This window comes from Trachinotus anak, unplaced genomic scaffold, assembly GCF_046630095.1.
Source record: "Trachinotus anak isolate AG129_WGS33_773 ecotype Australia unplaced genomic scaffold, CSIRO_AGI_Tana_v1 ptg000003l, whole genome shotgun sequence".
In the NCBI taxonomy this organism is placed as follows: Eukaryota; Metazoa; Chordata; class Actinopteri; order Carangiformes; family Carangidae; genus Trachinotus; species Trachinotus anak.
This window is the reverse complement of record NW_027273854.1, coordinates 11,959,957-11,978,031: the sequence shown is the minus strand read 5'-3', so window position 1 is coordinate 11,978,031 and position 18,075 is coordinate 11,959,957. Positions and strand designations below refer to the sequence as shown.

Here is an 18,075-nt window from a genome sequence, read left to right as displayed (position 1 = left end):
AGAGATGAGCAACAAACTTCTGCAAGACTAAACAAAAGAAGAAATAAAAACACAGAGAAAGGAGTATATATGAAATATATCTAAATATATGGAGCTTAGAATGACTTTTTAAAATAACTTTATATATATATATTTATATAAGACTTTATAAGACTTGATTTGTACTTGATGTGCTTCACAACAGTCAATATAAAACATACAAACAAATCAAAGTAAAATATAAATGAAATTTAATAGACATCACACAATAAAAAAAAATTCTTATTATATAAAATGTGTCTTAGGAAATGACATAAAATGAATGGCTGACTGTGAGTCTGATCACCTCTGGCAGCTTGTTCCAAAGTTTAAGGGCCCTGACAGCAAGGGCCCTGTCCCTTTCAGTTTTAAACCTAGACCTTGAAATGGTCAGCAATGCATTAACAGATGATCTCACACCGCTTCCTGGCTTATAGGGGAACAAAAGCTCAGAAATTATAGGGAGGGGCAAGCCCAAGTCTGGCCTTAAAAGTAATTAAAATAATTTTAAATCAATCCTTAAATTAATTGGGCGGCCATTATATGAACACATTTCACTGCAGCATTTTGAACGACTGAAGGTGGTGAACTGATTTCTGACTGAGACAGGTATACAGGGAGTTACAGTAGTCAAGGTGGAGGGAAATAAAAGCATTGATGAGTTTCTCCAGATCTGTGGCTGAAATTAAAGACTCAACAGTGGCTATATTTCTGAAATGATAAAAATATGACTGCACAACCTCCTTTACCTTGGGTTCAAAACACAGGTCCTGATCAAAGATTAAACCAAGATTTTTGCCTGCGGACTTAACATAGGATGTTAGCTGACCTAGATTTTCCATGATTTGAGTTCTTTTTGCAGGGGGACCAAGTGCAATGACCGCAGATTTGTTGGACTGGCCACTGGTAGAACTGTGTGTCATCGGCTTCACAGTGAAACTGGACATTACATTTGGAAAGATTTAATCATCTTTTCCTACTTTGGATTTGTATGTAATTAATTTCTAGAAACATACATTATAATTCTGGGGAAAGATGCAAAAAATAATTTAAAGGTTTATGTTGAACCTTGGAAACTGTAGGTGACAAAACAAACTCTCAAGAAAGGGCCACACTGGGGCAACAAATGAAACACGGGAGCTGGTGGGATGCAGGCATCATTGTCGGCTTGTGGTTTTTGGAAAGTTACAGAAAGTGTCAGACACAGGAGCCCCCCATTTTGACATGAGAAAAGTATTGGGGAGGGGTTCTCTGAAGCCATCCAACCATGGGACAGGCACTTCAGATGGAGCATACTGGCCCCTTAATGGTTCGGGAGCACGTCTCCTGTGTTGTGCGTCATAGCCCACTCTTTCTTCCCTTGTTTCCTGTCAACCTTTATACTGTCCTATCCAAAAAAATTATGTTTGAAAAAAATGTCTTGCTGTTATCACTGCATGAGTTTGTAATAATGGACCCTTGGTGAAGGGTCTGTGAAGTTGAAGAGGATAAAAAGGAAAAAAAAGTTTGAAAGAGTGTGTCAGAGAAACAAGGACACAAAGGGATGAACTCAATGCCAAATAGCAAAGAAAGGAAAAGACTCAAGAGTGATGTAGGAGCAGATACCAGCCCACCAGACATCTTCACACTCTCTGCCGCTGTTGCTCTCTTTTCTTGGCTTCAGTTAAGCAGCCTCATAAAGCAGTAATTGTGGAGCAAAGAGACCCTGCAGGCAACCTACGTCTGTAATGCGCAAAACACTTCTCCATCCCTCCTACTCTGGCTGAGAAAGCTCGACTGGACCGGAGAATGGGATAAATTGTCTGAGCAGACAAAATCTGTTTTGGGTAACAATTCCCCCACTGTGTATGTTTTGTAGCAATGTGGAAAACGCAGAGTAATCTGATATCATTGTGAGGGCAACTACTACCGTACAGCCGAGACTGGACTTCTGATGCATTATGCATGATAGTCTAGGAATCTGTGAGAGTATGTTTATGTGTATTATCATAGAGAGCAACCTTCCTGAAAAAAAAATCCATATTAGGTTATTTACAAACATGACAAGCTTAACCCCAGGCACAGCCACAGAAATTACCAATGCAAAATCACTCAACCTTTTCATATGATGACTTAGGAGGCTGCAGTTATAATCAATACATCATCATAACAGCCTTTTCCCCCATTGGTCTTCAAGCATGCATGGACTTTTCTCAGACAGACACTTTTTCCAAAGAGGCCGATGAGTTTATGCCTTCCTCTTTCAAATCACACAATCAATTTTAGCTCTCCACTCCTGGAGAACTGTAACAAGTCGGGTCAACACCATCTTCGGGGGTCAGGGACCAGGTCACAGAGGCCATGAACCAAGTCCAACAGGATCAATTTGCCACTAAGGCAGCAAGAACATGGCAGCATTTATTGAGTGTATTCTGAGAGAGAGTTTGTCATCCAAGTGTGGCCCATTGAACTGAGTAAGACACTGACCGAGTTTATGTAACAACGCACTTTGGTGACCGTCTTAAAATTTTTTATCCTTAATTGCTGCATTTGAGTCCAGCTGTGAATGCCAACTTGAAAGCTCTCACTGGTGATGCATTCAAAGACACTCATTCAAAGACGTGTTTAACTAATTAACCAAAGAGTGACTTTTATTGTGAAGCAGCCACAGGAAATGCAGGACATTTGTTGCCAGGGTTATTGCTGATGTGCCTGCAAAACAAGACCTATTTTTGGCAAATCGGCAAGGGCATCAGTTTTTAATATTTCAAGGAGGGAATGGAAGAGGAGGGAACAGCCACCTACAAAACACTATTAAGATAAACAACTTCTGTTAATGTACCATGCTTTTGTGTGGGAAACTACTTGTGCCACATCAGATTCCAGAGATCTGACCACATCTTGGATGTGATGGAAAAAATGCCAATTATATGATATTAATTTTCTTTCTTCCCTATTAAAACGTGCATCTGAAATGTGACACATTTTCACAAACTAGAGGAACTTCATCAAATCACTCTTCATCTTATAGTATGACCCCAATGACCCCAACAGTATTGTCAGATGTGGTCACAGTCAGTATCATTATTCATCATTAACTGTAAAATCTCATGACTTTATAAATGTAACTTATGACTTGCCCTGCTCTAGACAGTCATAGGGGTCATAAAAAGGGAAACGAAGATCACAAGCACATTATTAATACCAGTGATACACTTATATAATCACAATGAAGTTCTTTGTTGAAGCCAGTGATCCTTGCCTGGGTTACTGTAAAAAAAAAAAAAAAAAAGCATAGTAGGCTGTATGTGTAAGTATCGCTCACATGTGTGCTGTACTGACACCAACAAATATTTCATATTTGGTAATATTAATTAAAGCTAGAGTTGCTGCTTGAGCTGCACTTACACATATATCCGACCAACTGATAGTCGAAAACTACTCAAGGCTTTGAATAATACATCAGTGTCCTGTTCATCATTCGAATTAGTATGGGCATCTGGTCAGGAAGACCTCAGTCCTGACACAGTTAACTGTCTGATGCTTGTGGCGATTCAGGGCAGATTGGGATCTGATTCATGAGACTGAGTGGCCTTTATAGGCAGATCACAAAGTTAAATGATTAAACGCCCTTGATAGTCACGCCCTTCCAGTATCCTTGGCACCAAGGGCAGCAAAGAAGATGGACTTGCATACTGATTTCCCTATTTTATTGGGTGATGTTTACTGAACAGTCAGCTTGGAACTAGCACGAGATACTGCATGAAACCCATCAGACTGGGAAGTGTTGTCTGAACAAGGCCTGATACCAAATCATCATAGACTGCTTAATTAACTCAATAAATATACTGCTGGCTTCTAACTGACAACAGTATAGTGGTAAAAGACTTTGTATAGAAATGTACAACTTAAATTGGTATGGTCCATTGTTCACCGTTGCAACCACTGGAACAGCTGCAGTTTCCTTGGCCATGATTTTCACAAAATACTTAGCGACTATTGAGGGCGAGATGTGTCCAAGGTCTCACACTCAACTTTTTTGCTGTCATGAGTACGCCATCCGAGTACTTACAGTGTGCAGCGAGTTGCCAGAATTGTGAGTGTGAACACATTTATGCACTCAAAATAAGAAATGTAAGTATGGATGGAGATGAATTGAGACACTGCCGATTCTAAAAATAGTTGCAAACAACCAATTTGGCTTTAAAATCAGGTTTAACTCATACAATGCCATCTGAAAACCAGAAAAAACAAAACAGCAGGCAAACACTACAACATGGGATATCTGGTATTAAACCACAGTGATACAACTTTGACAAATCAATATTTATACCACACAGAAATGCGGTCAAATCAACATTATCAAATACAATGAGTCTAAACGAATGCATCTAAAAACTTGTAGTGTACCTTTTATGTTAATCTTGGCAAGAAAACTTTTAGCTTAAACTTGCAAAAAAACCACCAGTTACCATTTTAACTATTGACCAATTGAATGAAAGTCAAGCACATTTCTTTACTACTTGCTAAAAACTTCAGCAAAACAGAGCCAGTGAAACACAGCCTGACGTTCACCAGGCTTGTAGTGGGACAATGGAGGGGAATATCTGCTGTGATTAGTACTGCAGGGCTGGTCTTCCTGTAACAATGGCAACCACATAAACAGGTTGAGGCCATTCCCATACACAGGCTGATTAGGGAGCACTCATGCAAGTTCACAACACAGCCAACACTACATTGTGGTGAGGCTGCTGCAAATATGTGCAACCCAGCTGAGTTAAGAGTGATGCAAGAAACCACATAAGTGTGTCAGAGTCAGTTACAAACTGACAAATAAAGCCCTAAAGGTCTCATTTTTACATTCACCTCATTGTATAAACCCTGTCCAGACAACACCGTGATGTACTGTAGGTAAAAATAAGACACCTACATCCGATCCAACACAATCCTTTCATAAAATAGACCCCATTTCCTGAATAAAATACATACCACATTTCCTTTTCCTCTCTCCAGTTCCCATGATGACTGACATGCCACTGGCAGAGGTGTCCGTATTGTGTCCTTATGATAGTCCGTGCTGTAAGTGTCAGTGCTGTAGCTGCCTGCTGTAACAGCTTCACAGTCACAGTGTTTTTATCAGCCTGTATCCCGCTCATGTAAGGTGCAATTGTGGCTGGTAGGTGTGTAGTAATTGTTTTTCCCCACAGTGTTACTCCTACTCACGGCTCTCAAGCATACAAAGATACACAGCAACACGCACACACACACACACGCACACACACACACACACAGCCTCTTTAACAGTTCCTACCTCTTGACAGATGACAGTAGAGGTATGGAAATAGCCCACATTCCTCCTACTGCAACCGCCCAGTCTAGTCCAACCAGCTCTCTATGCTCTTCCTCTGGTCTCATTGTTTCTTTTTGTTCCATTCTCTCCATTTTCTTCTAACAATGACGCTCTGCTCCTCTGCTTCAGCTAGCTGTCTTTCACAGAGACATCATCTACTTTCCACATTTCACCTGGAGAACACTTAACTCAAACACTAACCCTCCTAATTAAGGAATCAAAAGACTATCAAAAGGCACATCTTGGCTTCGAGACACCATGCGGATATGTGCTACAGTGATGATGGGGTTTTGGCCTGTATTTCACATCAGATCAGCAGCGCTGACGGTGTAGCAGAGCGCACTCATTTTAAAAACAGTCCACTCACCTTAAGAGCATCAGCTACAACTTTTATGAGGCTGGAGTAGCAGCTACTCAAGTCCATAAAGCTTATGTTATTGTCCACTTCGCTCAAGTCACTTTTACAAAAAAAAAACCATCTGTGGTTTCTTCCTCAATATTGCAAACATTAGATTTGCATCTATGAATGTGTCCTTTTACAGTCTTTATTACCTCCACCAAAGAGGTTTTCACCCATGCCTCTTTATTTGTCAGCAGAATTACACTAAAACTGCTGAACTGATTTGCACTAAACTTGTTGGAGGGATATGGTGTGGGCCAGGGAAGAACCCCTTAAATTTTGGGGTAGATCCAGATGATTTACTATAAATTTGCATTTTTTTTTCCTGAAGGTGTATGTTTAACATTGGCTTTGGTGGAGGTTTGTGCTCTCTAAGTGCCCTTCTAATTAAAGTAGTAACTCAGGGATATCCTCTAATAAATTACATCAAACTACATATGTGGAGTACAAGTTAGAGATGTTGCTGTTTCTGCTCTAATGCAAAGAAGTAGTTGGGCCAAAACCCGATTATTTATAATGGTCACTATCTTTAAAGACTACACAAGATTTGGGTGGTCTCTTATTTGCCTCGTCATACCGACTTTAATCATACTGATTTCAAACCTTCATAAAAAAAAAAACAAATTTATTTTGTCAAGACCACTTCCAGCCAAAGCAAACATTTCAGATCACTCCAAAATTAAACTCTTGGATGCTTTTCTGCTTTGCTTTTACAAAGCTCAGTTGAGCTTGTTTGCTCCACTATCAATGAAAAATGGTGATTAGAGGGAAACAAAGATCAGTAAAACAAGTCTGAGAGTCTACGGGCCAGCTAGCAGCTCTCTGAGGCTGCACAAAGAACAAACATCACATCTAAACATCATGATGTTAGCATACTCACACTGACAATGCTGTACTGATCAATTTAGGAGTTTAAGAAATCTATCCTGCAGTTGAGGATAAATTTTCCTGATAAACCGCAAGTGTAAATCTCGTGGTGACACCAAAGGTAAAGTCATTGAAGTCGTTAGGATAAATTGCAGATCCATCCAGTAGAGGCTGAGATATTTCACAGGATAAGTGGAACAGCACAGAATCACCAAAGCCAGTAGAATTGCCTTGAGCCATGTTGCTGGTGTTGCTAAAAACAACAATAGAAGCTTAAAAGTTTAGGCATAAGCTGGAGATGTAGACAACAACTTCGTACGTGTCTTTGAAGGAAGGTGTAAAACTGGTCCGTCCTGAAAAGTCTTTCAGCTTTGTAAACACATCTGATGTGAAACCATGCTGTTGTCATCCGATACATGAAAAAGAAATACCTTCATCTTGATGAATGTGTTAAAATACTTGAAGTTTTCATGTTTGTATTTGAGTATTTTTTTTAGACTATGTAAACTTTTATCAGCCTGTGTCCCAGAAGGCCCTGTCAAATGCAAATAAATTACCCTCTTTCAACTGTTTGTTCACCTCAAAGAAATTACTGAACATCTTCCAAGTCTGCCGCAGTCACTTGTTGTTAGCTCTCATCTCAGAAGAGACATGCACAGCGTCCCCTTTATGAAAATTACAACAAAAATCAGAGGTTACATCAAACACGGCCGTTTGAATCTTCAAAGGTTCAAAGTCTCTACAACACAATCCCTTGAAGCAAGACAGTCTCCTCACAGAACCCACTAGTCACAGTCTCTAATTCATGAACAAGTACTGTGTTTGCCAAATTTCACTCTTAAAGAAACATTTCCTCTTCCCTCTGGATTTGAAACACAGCCTCTGATTGGTTTATTTTTGGGCCATCATATGTAATATGTCAGACAAATTAGTTGAGTGGTTTTGGCAGCAGGATCCCTTGTTTTTTGGTTTGTTTTTTTTTGCTCAGTTACAAGCATGACTCTGAGTGGAGATGGCCTTTCATTATGTTTGTTGAGCTCACCTCACGTGTTATTTCCAGTACAACAAAATACTGATTATTCCTTGTAAATGAATTTTTCTCTGAAACTGATTTCTTACACAGTTTCACATGTTTTGCGACTGATAAATGATCCGACCATCTGTCTGTCTGCCATCTGTCGACTGCAAAAACTGAGACCTTTCCTTATCTTATTGCACAGTCTCCATCCTGCTCAGACTTTTTTTTTCCCAAACAGAGAACAATGAAATTTGAAAGGAAGATGATGATCTTGACAGACTGCCATTTAGCCCATGTGATCTGTAGGATGATAGTGATGGTAAAGCTTTGTTTTGCCTCTCAGTGTTGTTGCACGTAATGTTCTTTATAATCTCGGACTCTGTCTAGACAAGACCTTTCTTAATTGACCAAGGATTCAACTGTTACACAATAACACCCACTCAAAATTCAAGAAGTCTGCATGTGTGTGGCCTTACTAAACCCTGAAGAATTTTATGTTGCTGGGCGTACAGTCATATCTGTTGACATAACAGCAATGCTAATATCAGCAGTCTCCACACAATGTCACAGCATGCACAACTAATCACTGGACTGCCTGATAATACTGGATAACACAGTTTACAACCCTATGAAATTCCTCTTAGAAACCTAATAGTGGATAGTGAGTCTGAGAAAATCACAATAAAACTTGGTTCCCAAACTGGAAGTTGGGAGTCACTCTGTGAGATAAATCTCAGGGGAGATGATTAGTAATATACAGAGGAAGAAAAAAATACATTTCTTCTACACAGCATTGGTCTTATTTTTGGCTACAATGGTAGCGTAGCTCTATTGATGGACCATCACTTTTGTCCCAACTGAAATATCTTAACAACTTTTTAATAGATTGCCCTGAATATTTGGTACACACATCCATGTCTCCTTGAGGATGAACTGTAATAACTTCGGTGATGTGCTTACTTTTCCTTAAGCGACAGAATCAGATCACAATTTCAATTTCTCTGTGGCTTTGATTTATGACTGAATACCTGCAAAACTAATGACATTCCCATCATCCTTAGCCATATCTTGTGTTTACTGGTAATTAGTAAATGTTATGTAAATGTTAGAATGGTAAAATGATAAAAAACGTCAACATCATCTAAACATCCACATGTTAGCACTGTTATTGTGACTATATCAGCATGCTGCTGTTAGCATTTAGACTCTTATGGCGTGTCTCAAAACCAAACGGTGTGTTCACAGTGAAAAAGGGAAGAAGTAAAGCATACACAAACCAAGCAGAATCCATACAAAATATTGCTGATATTTAAGTTTACCGTTTATGCACACTTTTTTCCCCACAGTGCAATGCACAAAGGAAAGGGAGAAGCTACTTACAGCTGGACTAAAGTCATTATAAATTGTTGGTGGTGGTGGAAAAGTCCAGGAAACATATTAGAAAACCAAAAAAGGTTATTTGTTTGTGAAGTGTAAGTTTGAATTTGCAAAGTCACAGTTTGACTGACATCCTTGATTGGATGACATCATTTTCCTGTCAGTATAAAGTGGTTAAGTATGTTTATATTTAGTAAATATACAGCACTATATAGCACATATTATATAGAATTAATTTGTAGTAAGGATTTGAGATGCAGCTTAAGTCAAGTTTCAATAATCTTTGCTTTTTTCTTGTGAAATAAAGGACAGGTGTGTAAAACCTCTTTGGATAAACAGTTCACGTATGCAAACTGTGACAAGTCATAAGGAGGCAATGGATTTTTTCTAAGGGTCACAAACCAAAAAGGTTCAAAAACAAAGCTTTATAATTGTGTTCACTTCTTCAAATTGCTTTTTTATATTACATAGACCCATATTAACCGCATGCCTTTTGAACTGCAGCCCTAAGTTAAAAAATACATCTGGTTGGGAGTAAACCAGTCTACTCAGCTGTGAAGTTGTGTAGTTTGTAGTACATGGCAGGCCTCCAGAAACTTTTAGCAGAGCCACTACCGTCTTCTTTTACTCCGGAAATAGTAGTGTCTCTTCAGCCCACGGTCTGATCTGGAGGGTCTGAGCAGACAAGCAGAACTTGCACGTGACTGAAAGACAAACACTAAAGAGGAGGCTGCAGCACAGGCTGTTTATATTGGGCTCAGGCCTTAAATCTGGAAAAGAGTAGTGCAGAAATACATGATAGACAGAGAGACAGAGAAGGAGGCAGGACAATGAGGAGACGCTCCAGCGGCCAAGTAGGGCTCCACTTCTACTTTTGTTGTTCCAAGACAGCAGGAAGGAGAAGAGGCGGATGAGGAGGAGGAGATAGGGAAAAAGAGTTCATGACAGACTTAAAACCTGAGCCAGGATTTCTTTATTACACAAAATATGTGGGTGGTTCAGGTCAGACCACCACTCTTTCCCAGGTTCTGTGTAAAGGGGTTTTCCAGATTATGAGTGTCTGCACACAGGAGCCCTTTCTTTAGCCTCTTATCTTAAATCTCACTAGTTTATTAGAAGTAAACATGAGTTCTGGCTCTTGCATCATCTGCAACAGATTCCTGTTTTTCATACAGAAGTACATGAAAGTCAGTTAAAATCAGCTAGGATAACCTTGATTACGCAACGCAGCCCATTTGGCCTTAGCATCACATTTAAAGTCAAATTCATTCATCCATGAATGAACTAAAAATTTTATTTATATTCTACTTAATGGTTTTGCCTAATATGTTTCGGATGAAATGGAATAGTTGTGTTGATTATGTGCACAATTTGTCTTTGGAAAGCTCATGATTTTCCTGTAATATGAAGGCAAACATGTCCTGTCTTGTGTCACTGCTGACTTTTTTAATATCCAAGACCACAATCTTTGCTTTGAGATGCCAAAACAAAACCATAAAAAATGTTAATCATGCTTACGTATATCTATATTTAGTACATATGTAGTACTGACTTTGAGGACAGATTAATTTAAAACATTTAATCATTGGAATGATGAAAAAAAATGAATGAGGACAGCATGATGTTTCTTTTAAAATACGTTTCTTTTATGCAAATTGGCAGTATATACACAATTTTTAGGTAACACGGTTGATTCATTTGAATATAGCTAAATGAACAGCTCAGAGTTGATTAACCTTCCCCATGGAAATATGAATGACGCTGCATCAATACTGAGTCAATACCCAATTATTTTAGAATTTGTTTTAACCCGCTCAAGATCAATTTGGCATGGGTCAAAAATCAGTCACATACTGCAATGTCTATCCACCTTGAAGTGCTATGATCAATATTTTTGAACAATGTGACAGCATAAAAGGAGTCATTCGTATTGATGAACCAACAGAAATGTATCACCTGAGTATGCAGCTCCTTTCGGCTCCTGAGTTACCTGCTCAGCACCCAACAGCAAACAGATACACATACTATCTAGCTGATGAACATAGTGAAGCATTTAGCAGCTGAAAAGCCAAATATTCCCCACAGGAGTTGGTAGATACCAAAAACAGAGCTAAAAGAGAGGGAATAATGGACCAGAAACCTGACTCCAAATGAACAATAATGTTGCTCCACATCTGATGAATGTGTAAATAAGCAACTGTTTGCTAAAAAGTTTGGCATATCAACTTAAAAGGTGATGATATGTCAAGTTGTGTTCACAACTTGTTTCTACTCCCCCAACCCGGCCAAAAAATCTGTTATGGTAGGTCTAGAGATAGATACCACCAAACTACAAAGACAACACTGCCCTTCACTTTTAGCTACTAGGGTGACTTCATTATGAATGCATGCAAGATAAAAATGTAAAAATGCATCTTTGCCAGGAGGATTTTAAGTGGGTAGTAGGCCTACTCATTATTTTATTATGAATTAAATGAAATTCTTCACTTATGCTCACAGCCAGCGAACAGGAGTCATGCAAGAGGAAAATCTGGTGTGAAACAGATATGAAAATAGCGACTGGGCAGACACGATGTGGCTGGACTGCACTTCCTCTTCACATACAATTGCCTGAAAATTGTAGATGTAAATGTTTTCCGCGTCACACATATGAATATCAAGAATAATCTAACTGAAAACTAGCAGGTTGGTTTCCTCCTCCAAGAAGACACCAGTCAAGAGAGCTGGAAATCCAGTGTTTTACCATGAAACTAAGCACATGTATGGCCTTCTGACAGCTTGCAGGGATGTATGACGACCACAGATCTCCTGGGAGCTGCAGAAGTTGAGAGCTGCTGATGTTTTTAATGTAACTGACTGACATTTCCCTGGGGGAAAAACAATAATTACTCATTATTGCTTCAGTTTAGGTATTGACTGAGTCCATTTATGAGGAGATTTATGACAGAGCATTTGCATCATGTTCCTCTGGCCACATTACATTACATTATCAAGAGATAATAACAAAAATATAAAAATAGCTTTTTTTAAGGTTAGCTGTGATGCATGTAGGTAGCTGATGATGACAGACATCCAACATGACAGAGGTCAGCTAAGAGATTAAATACTATGTGTGAAGGAACTTGTGTCCGAGAGCCGCTGTAAATCACTCACCTTCTGATAAACCCTCAGAGCCATTTGTGTGTGTGTGTGTGTGTGTGTGTGTGTGTGTATGTGTGTGTGTGTGTGTGTTACAGTGGTCATGACCCAGTCAAAGACACGGTGGATTATCAATCATACCCGATCATCATCTGTGGGAGCACTGACATTGATGCACCATGAGTTTTAGGTTGTGGGTGTGAGGATGTGGACAGGGAGAGAAAGTGTGTGCGCATGTGTGTGTGTGTGTGTGTGTGTGTGTGTGTGTGTGTTTATAACAGTATGGGGTGGGGGAAAGCACCTCAAGTATAGCCATGCACTGAGCCACCATTGCGCCTGTAGAATGACACAGTTATTGATGCCCTTGTGGTCTATCCTGGATCCTGTCGCCCTGACCTGCTCTGTCGAGGCCATTCATTTTATATTTCACAGCCCACACTAAAGCAACAATAACCATCCTGAATACATCTCTGAAAACAATTGAACAATTCAAGGGTCAGGGCAAAGGAAAAGAATCTAAAAATGAGGAGTGAGGAGCAGAAAATCCTGGTGACACACTATACTACAAATCACATGACAGACTGTGTCAGGAATAGAAAACACAAGGGAAGGCATCTCTCTTTTTCCGTTCTTTTTCTCCTTTTTTCCAGGGCTGCCTTTTTTGTCATGGTTGAATCCTGTTTATACAGTATATACTGTATGTGTGTGTGTTTGTGTATGTGTGTTGTCCAGCACTTCAGTGGGGATGTGACAGCAAGCGGCCTAAGCCCCTGACCTATAATCTAGTAACTGCCATCCATATCCCTCCCCACTTGATCTCCTCCATTTGTCTACGCATGAAGGGGGTTTGCAGCCCACACTAATCCTCTGTGTGAGTCTGCATGCACACCATATAAAGAGATACATACACTCACAGTCACGTGTGCACATCAACGCACATTTATATACACACACACGCCTCCACAAGCGAAAGAGTGGAAGTAGAGAAGCATGAGGTATGCACAGCTGGGCTGAGCCTTGCACCACTAACCTACTTTAAGCATCTGACTCTACACAGTGTGCGACTGCCGCATCCGCCTCCCTATCAGTCTCTCTTCAAATCTGTGCCACTGCTGCATGTCTTCATCTCCATCTCTCTCTCCTAGACATATACAAACCAACTTACAGTGCAAACACACCGTCACAAGCACATACACACACACATACACATGTGTACACACAATGACAGGTTGTTCAAGAGTTTGTGTGTCATGTGGTCATCCTGCTGTGCACTTTGTAGCATTTCTCAGTGACAAACAGAGCACTTCTGCCATTCTGGATAGCATGGAGCCGATGATGAGGAACGTGGGGGGGGGCTACGCGACTGCAACTACCTCAGCCTTCCTCTCAGCACCAGCACCGCAGTCACAGCTCATCCTCTGTCTCTATGAAAGAAGAATAAATTTTGCATGATGCAGCAGCATCTAACAGAGAAAAGGGAGTGAGATGATGGGCTGAGGCAAAGACTGAGAACGTGCTGTAGCAGTTTACTGACACATTGACCCCTAAGTGAGTCACTGAGTGTTACAAATCCCTCTTTAAAAGCTGGGTTGGCATTGGAGTGGCAGTGCCCTGAGCCCCAGGGGGGGAGACGAGAGGGCTGGGGGCTGCACACATGCTCTACGCAGGCACACACTGGAGTGGACTACAGAGCTGAATACAAAAGTGCACTAGATAAAAAGTTTTGTAGGCCTGAATCAGATCTGAATCAGGATAAAAAAAAATTTTAAAAAATCTAAGCTGACTCTGAGTTGCCAGTGTAGGTTGGATATTTGACTTCTTTGGCGTGGGGGGGTTGTCACATTTATGTTGTCATGTGCTTGTGACACTGTGACAGCTGTTTCTTATCTATTCATTGATTTTCTTTCATTTTTGTAAATAATAAGCATTTTTCTTATGTTTTTCTTTAATACCCCTTTACAACTATGAGGAATATATTACTCACAGCCTCTGAGGTTTAACTTGTGTGCTTCGCGAACTTGTCCTTAGTAAGACACTAGGAAGGTCAATTACTAAAACTAAAGCCTTACAACAATGAAAATGTAACCTGAAAAGTCACTATGGGATATACCACTCCACACAACTGTGATGTGATGTAGGAGGCTACAAGGAAGATACCTGACTGCAATTTTGCTTGTTGCTCGCTTGAAATTGGTGTCAAGCCGGTCGTCAAGGAAAAGAGCAGAGTTTCCCCTATGAACATTGTGCAGCGGCTGTAATGTCATGAAGTTACAATTATACGAATCTGCAGAGGGCTTTTAATTTGAAACTGAAGACATGTGGTGCCATTATCACCGAAGCAAGAGGGAGACATAAAAAGTGAAAGGTAGATTGAAGTTAGATAGATTTTTTATGACCTACTGGTACCCACTGCATGCATGCAACACCCAGGAACACAAAACTAGTTGGACTGGAACCATCAAATTTTGGCCATTTTTGTTTGAAAATGTACTTACTCATTGAAATAGTTGCAGATTATTTTCCATGTTGACTATTTGTTTATTTTGACTTGATTGACTAATCGATCCACATAACTGTTGCAGCTCTAGTATACACAATGCATTTCTGAAAATATGTTGTGTTGTGCTGTATGTCATATTTCTGCTACCGTCATGTGTGGCTGCATTAAGATCTGAAAACCCAATGAAATGAATATCTAAAGAAAAGGACTAAGTTCAATCTCTAGCATAGGTTGGTGCAAAATAGGTTGGAAAGCATTAATCATCACATCATTTTACTTACATCTTGCGAATTCAGAAAACTAAAAAAAAACAAAAAACAGATGGGGATTTGCAGAGTGATAATTAGACGGGTGAACTTTTCTCCAAGACATTTGCATCATCTGCTGAATAAAACTTTAATCTGTACGTGTGTGTGTTAAATATCAGAGTTGCATGTAAAACTACGGTCCATTGGAGAGTTTGTTGTTTTCATAGTGTGAAGCAGTGGATGTTTCTGGCAGTCAGAGGGGGATACACCTTTTTCCTGCATCTTCAGCAGGTTAAACAATCTTTGTGAGCTTACATAATTGTTCCAACCCTCCCTTTTCCTGGCCATTCTGCTTGGCCTTCTTTTCCCTTTCCGACAGACCTGAACCCCCCCCCCCCCCCCCCCCCCCCCCCCCCACACACACACACACACACACACACACACACACACACTTAAATGGAAGCCATGTACCCAGACTCCCACAAAGGCCCAAGTGGAGCAGGACGTTCTTTGCCTGAAATTCACTTCAGCACATGGCTCCAGACTCCTGGGACCTTTGGCATGCTCTGATTTTTGCTTCCAAAGAGGAGAAAAATAGCTCGATTTGCCTCACGTCTCCCCTCCACGAGCCCCTTGATGGTCTTAATGCCACAAAGACAGATCCCAATCTGTGACTCTGCTGAGCAGTAGACCTGCACAGCGCTGTCTGTTAGATGAAGAGGAAACTGGATACTTTCTTGAAAAGCCCCCGCATGTGTGTTTTTCCTCTTCTGCTCCAGACAAAAATTAAGTCTTGCCATCAGCGTCACAGCCACTTATAAAACTACTTCAGACCCATATTTTTTTAAGGCAGAAAAAACATAGTGGAGGTCCAAGAGGATTGGCACACATGACTCATGTTCACTTGAAACTTAGCTCTTATTGATGCAAGTAGATCATGTACGGAAGCAATTCAAATCCAGAAAGTTGACTTCCATATGGGTCACTCAGGCGTAAGGAGTGTTAAATCCAACTTAAACCACCGAGGGGATGTCATGAGTTAATGTGCTATCTGATATTCTGGGGGGCCAAACTCAACAAGGGCCCTCTGTGTTCACTGACCTGTTTGTCAAAAGATGACACACGCACACAGACTTCAGCCTAAACAGTAATGTCAGAGCACATGCAAAAGCCATAAGTCTTCTCTATCTCCGCATTGACCTCTCAAACAGTTACTGAGCCGTGGTGAGATGGACTGCTTGTGTATGACCGCCAGCGTGCGAGAGCAGTGAGAGCCCAGAGCAGTCACAACAGAGAAAAGACGCACTCTTTAACAGAGATGAGTCACACTGCTGGCAGTGAATGAGTCTGAGAGATGTTTCCTATAACACAACATTATCTTACAATGCTGGAATCACGTGAAAATTGATGAGTTGTGGTTTTACAGGGAGTTCTGTGCATAACACTGTGGAGCTATTACTTTTTAAAAACTATTTATTTGCTTGCTTTTCTTTTGTTTCTGTTTTTATTTTATTTTAAATGCAATTTTAATATTTTGTTAATGTCTTATTTTTAATGTATTTCTGTTCCTCTGAAAAGCACTTTGAATTGCCTTGAGTCTGAATGGTCCATTAATAAATAAACTTTGCTTTAAGCAGTAGTACATGTATTCAACCCTGAAAATGTACCAATGAAAACAATTGTAATAAAAAATTAGTCAAGCAGGTTATTTATTTATTTACCTAATAATCAGTTAAGTTAGTTCAAACCACCAAAAGTAAGAAAAGAGTTTTTAAAAAATCACAGTTTCACACAGCCAAAGATGACATCTTCATTTTGCGTTTTTCTTGAACCAACAGTTAAAAACCCAAAGAGATCCAACTGATATTGTTGGATTTTTTCACTTACTGTTGATAACATATAAAATAAGGCAAAAACATGGCTCTCGGGTCAGGTTCAGGAGTCAGATTTGTCAGCAGGTTCAGTCGAGCCAGGTTTGAAAGATGCTGTGACAGCCAGGTTCAATTCTCAGTTTTAGGTCCATGCAGAACTGAACTAGTGCATCATTCACAGCTGCACACGAGGCCAGTGGAAACACAATACACAAAAAAACTGTAAGAAATTAACACAAAGGCTAATGTCCACACCAGAGAGCAGCCTATACACTGGGTTATTCTACAACCTTATTATTGCCAGCGTCCTATGAATTATACATCAGAGTGGAGGTAACTTATACAGTACATAACACTGTAGAGTTCGCCCCATCCCTCTGCTGGCCCCTGACATCCTGCAAGCCCCTCAGGTTCTTCACCGTCACACATGCTGCATACAGACCCTTGATGCCTGCCCGAGCCTCCTCATGCTTGAAGTAAACACCTACCAGTTTCCTAAGAGCCACAACTTTCTGTTGATATGTTCAGTACATACGAAGAAATGCAAGGTATTCAGTTTGGATACCACTAAGAGGTGTGTACTATTAAAGCATGACTTGTTCCTACGCTCCATGACGCTCCTCTCTTAGCCACTTGACAGCGTGTGGGCTGTGGGGAAAAGAAAGCAGCTGCAAATCTACTCCAAAGACAAAAACACAGATCCTGAGCTGAGCAGGAAGCTGTTGCCGCTGTCCTGTGGCCGGCACATGAATGGCTCTGAGATCTCAGAGGCCAATGCATCGTGTGCGTCCCTCCTCGCCTGAGTTGGGCTGCAGCGTGCCATAACCCCACAGACCACACGCTGCCACACACTCTCACACGCTGAACTGCCAAGTTTAGATGGCTGGTTTTCACAGTGTGTAAATAGAGCGGTCTGTAGCCAAACCCGTCAGCCGTCACAAGGCGTGTTGTGAAGCTGGTGTCCAGCATAAATGCTCTGATTCATACCATATGGGCATCACTCATGTAGTCTCCATTAAACACAGTGTACACAACACCAACTCACAACGCTCTGCACCGAAGCAGGGGAATCAGAGATACTGTAGGTGTATATCTGATGGAGTGCCAGAGTCAGTCATGCAGAACAAGAATGTGTTACAGTAAGCTACACTCAGTCTGCGCAGTCAGACAGCCTTCACTGTAGCAAAGCTTTGTGGGCTCTTGTTGGCCCATTGTCCGCTGAGCGAGTATTGTGGCAGAAGGCATTGTATTGTTGACTGTCATGCGTGTCAGATGGATTACTATGGACCCGTTTTCTCTAAGCCTCGTA

At 40.6% G+C, this 18,075-nt stretch overlaps 1 protein-coding gene across 2 annotated transcripts in view; it reads right to left on the bottom strand.

The window, feature by feature from the left end:
• Nucleotides 1-18,075, bottom strand: part of LOC139617792 (cytohesin-3) — a 37,980-nt gene that overhangs the window by 16,633 nt on the left and 3,272 nt on the right. Inside the window, exon 1 of one of the 2 annotated variants that reach the window (XM_071473724.1) lies at nt 4,987-5,167. The exons of the other annotated variant lie outside the window; for it this stretch is intronic. Coding sequence (XP_071329825.1) covers nt 4,987-5,029 — 43 coding nt within the window. The 5' untranslated portion in view covers nt 5,030-5,167. Of the gene's footprint in view, nt 1-4,986; nt 5,168-18,075 lie in introns of those variants that run through there. 2 annotated transcript variants of the gene reach the window in all.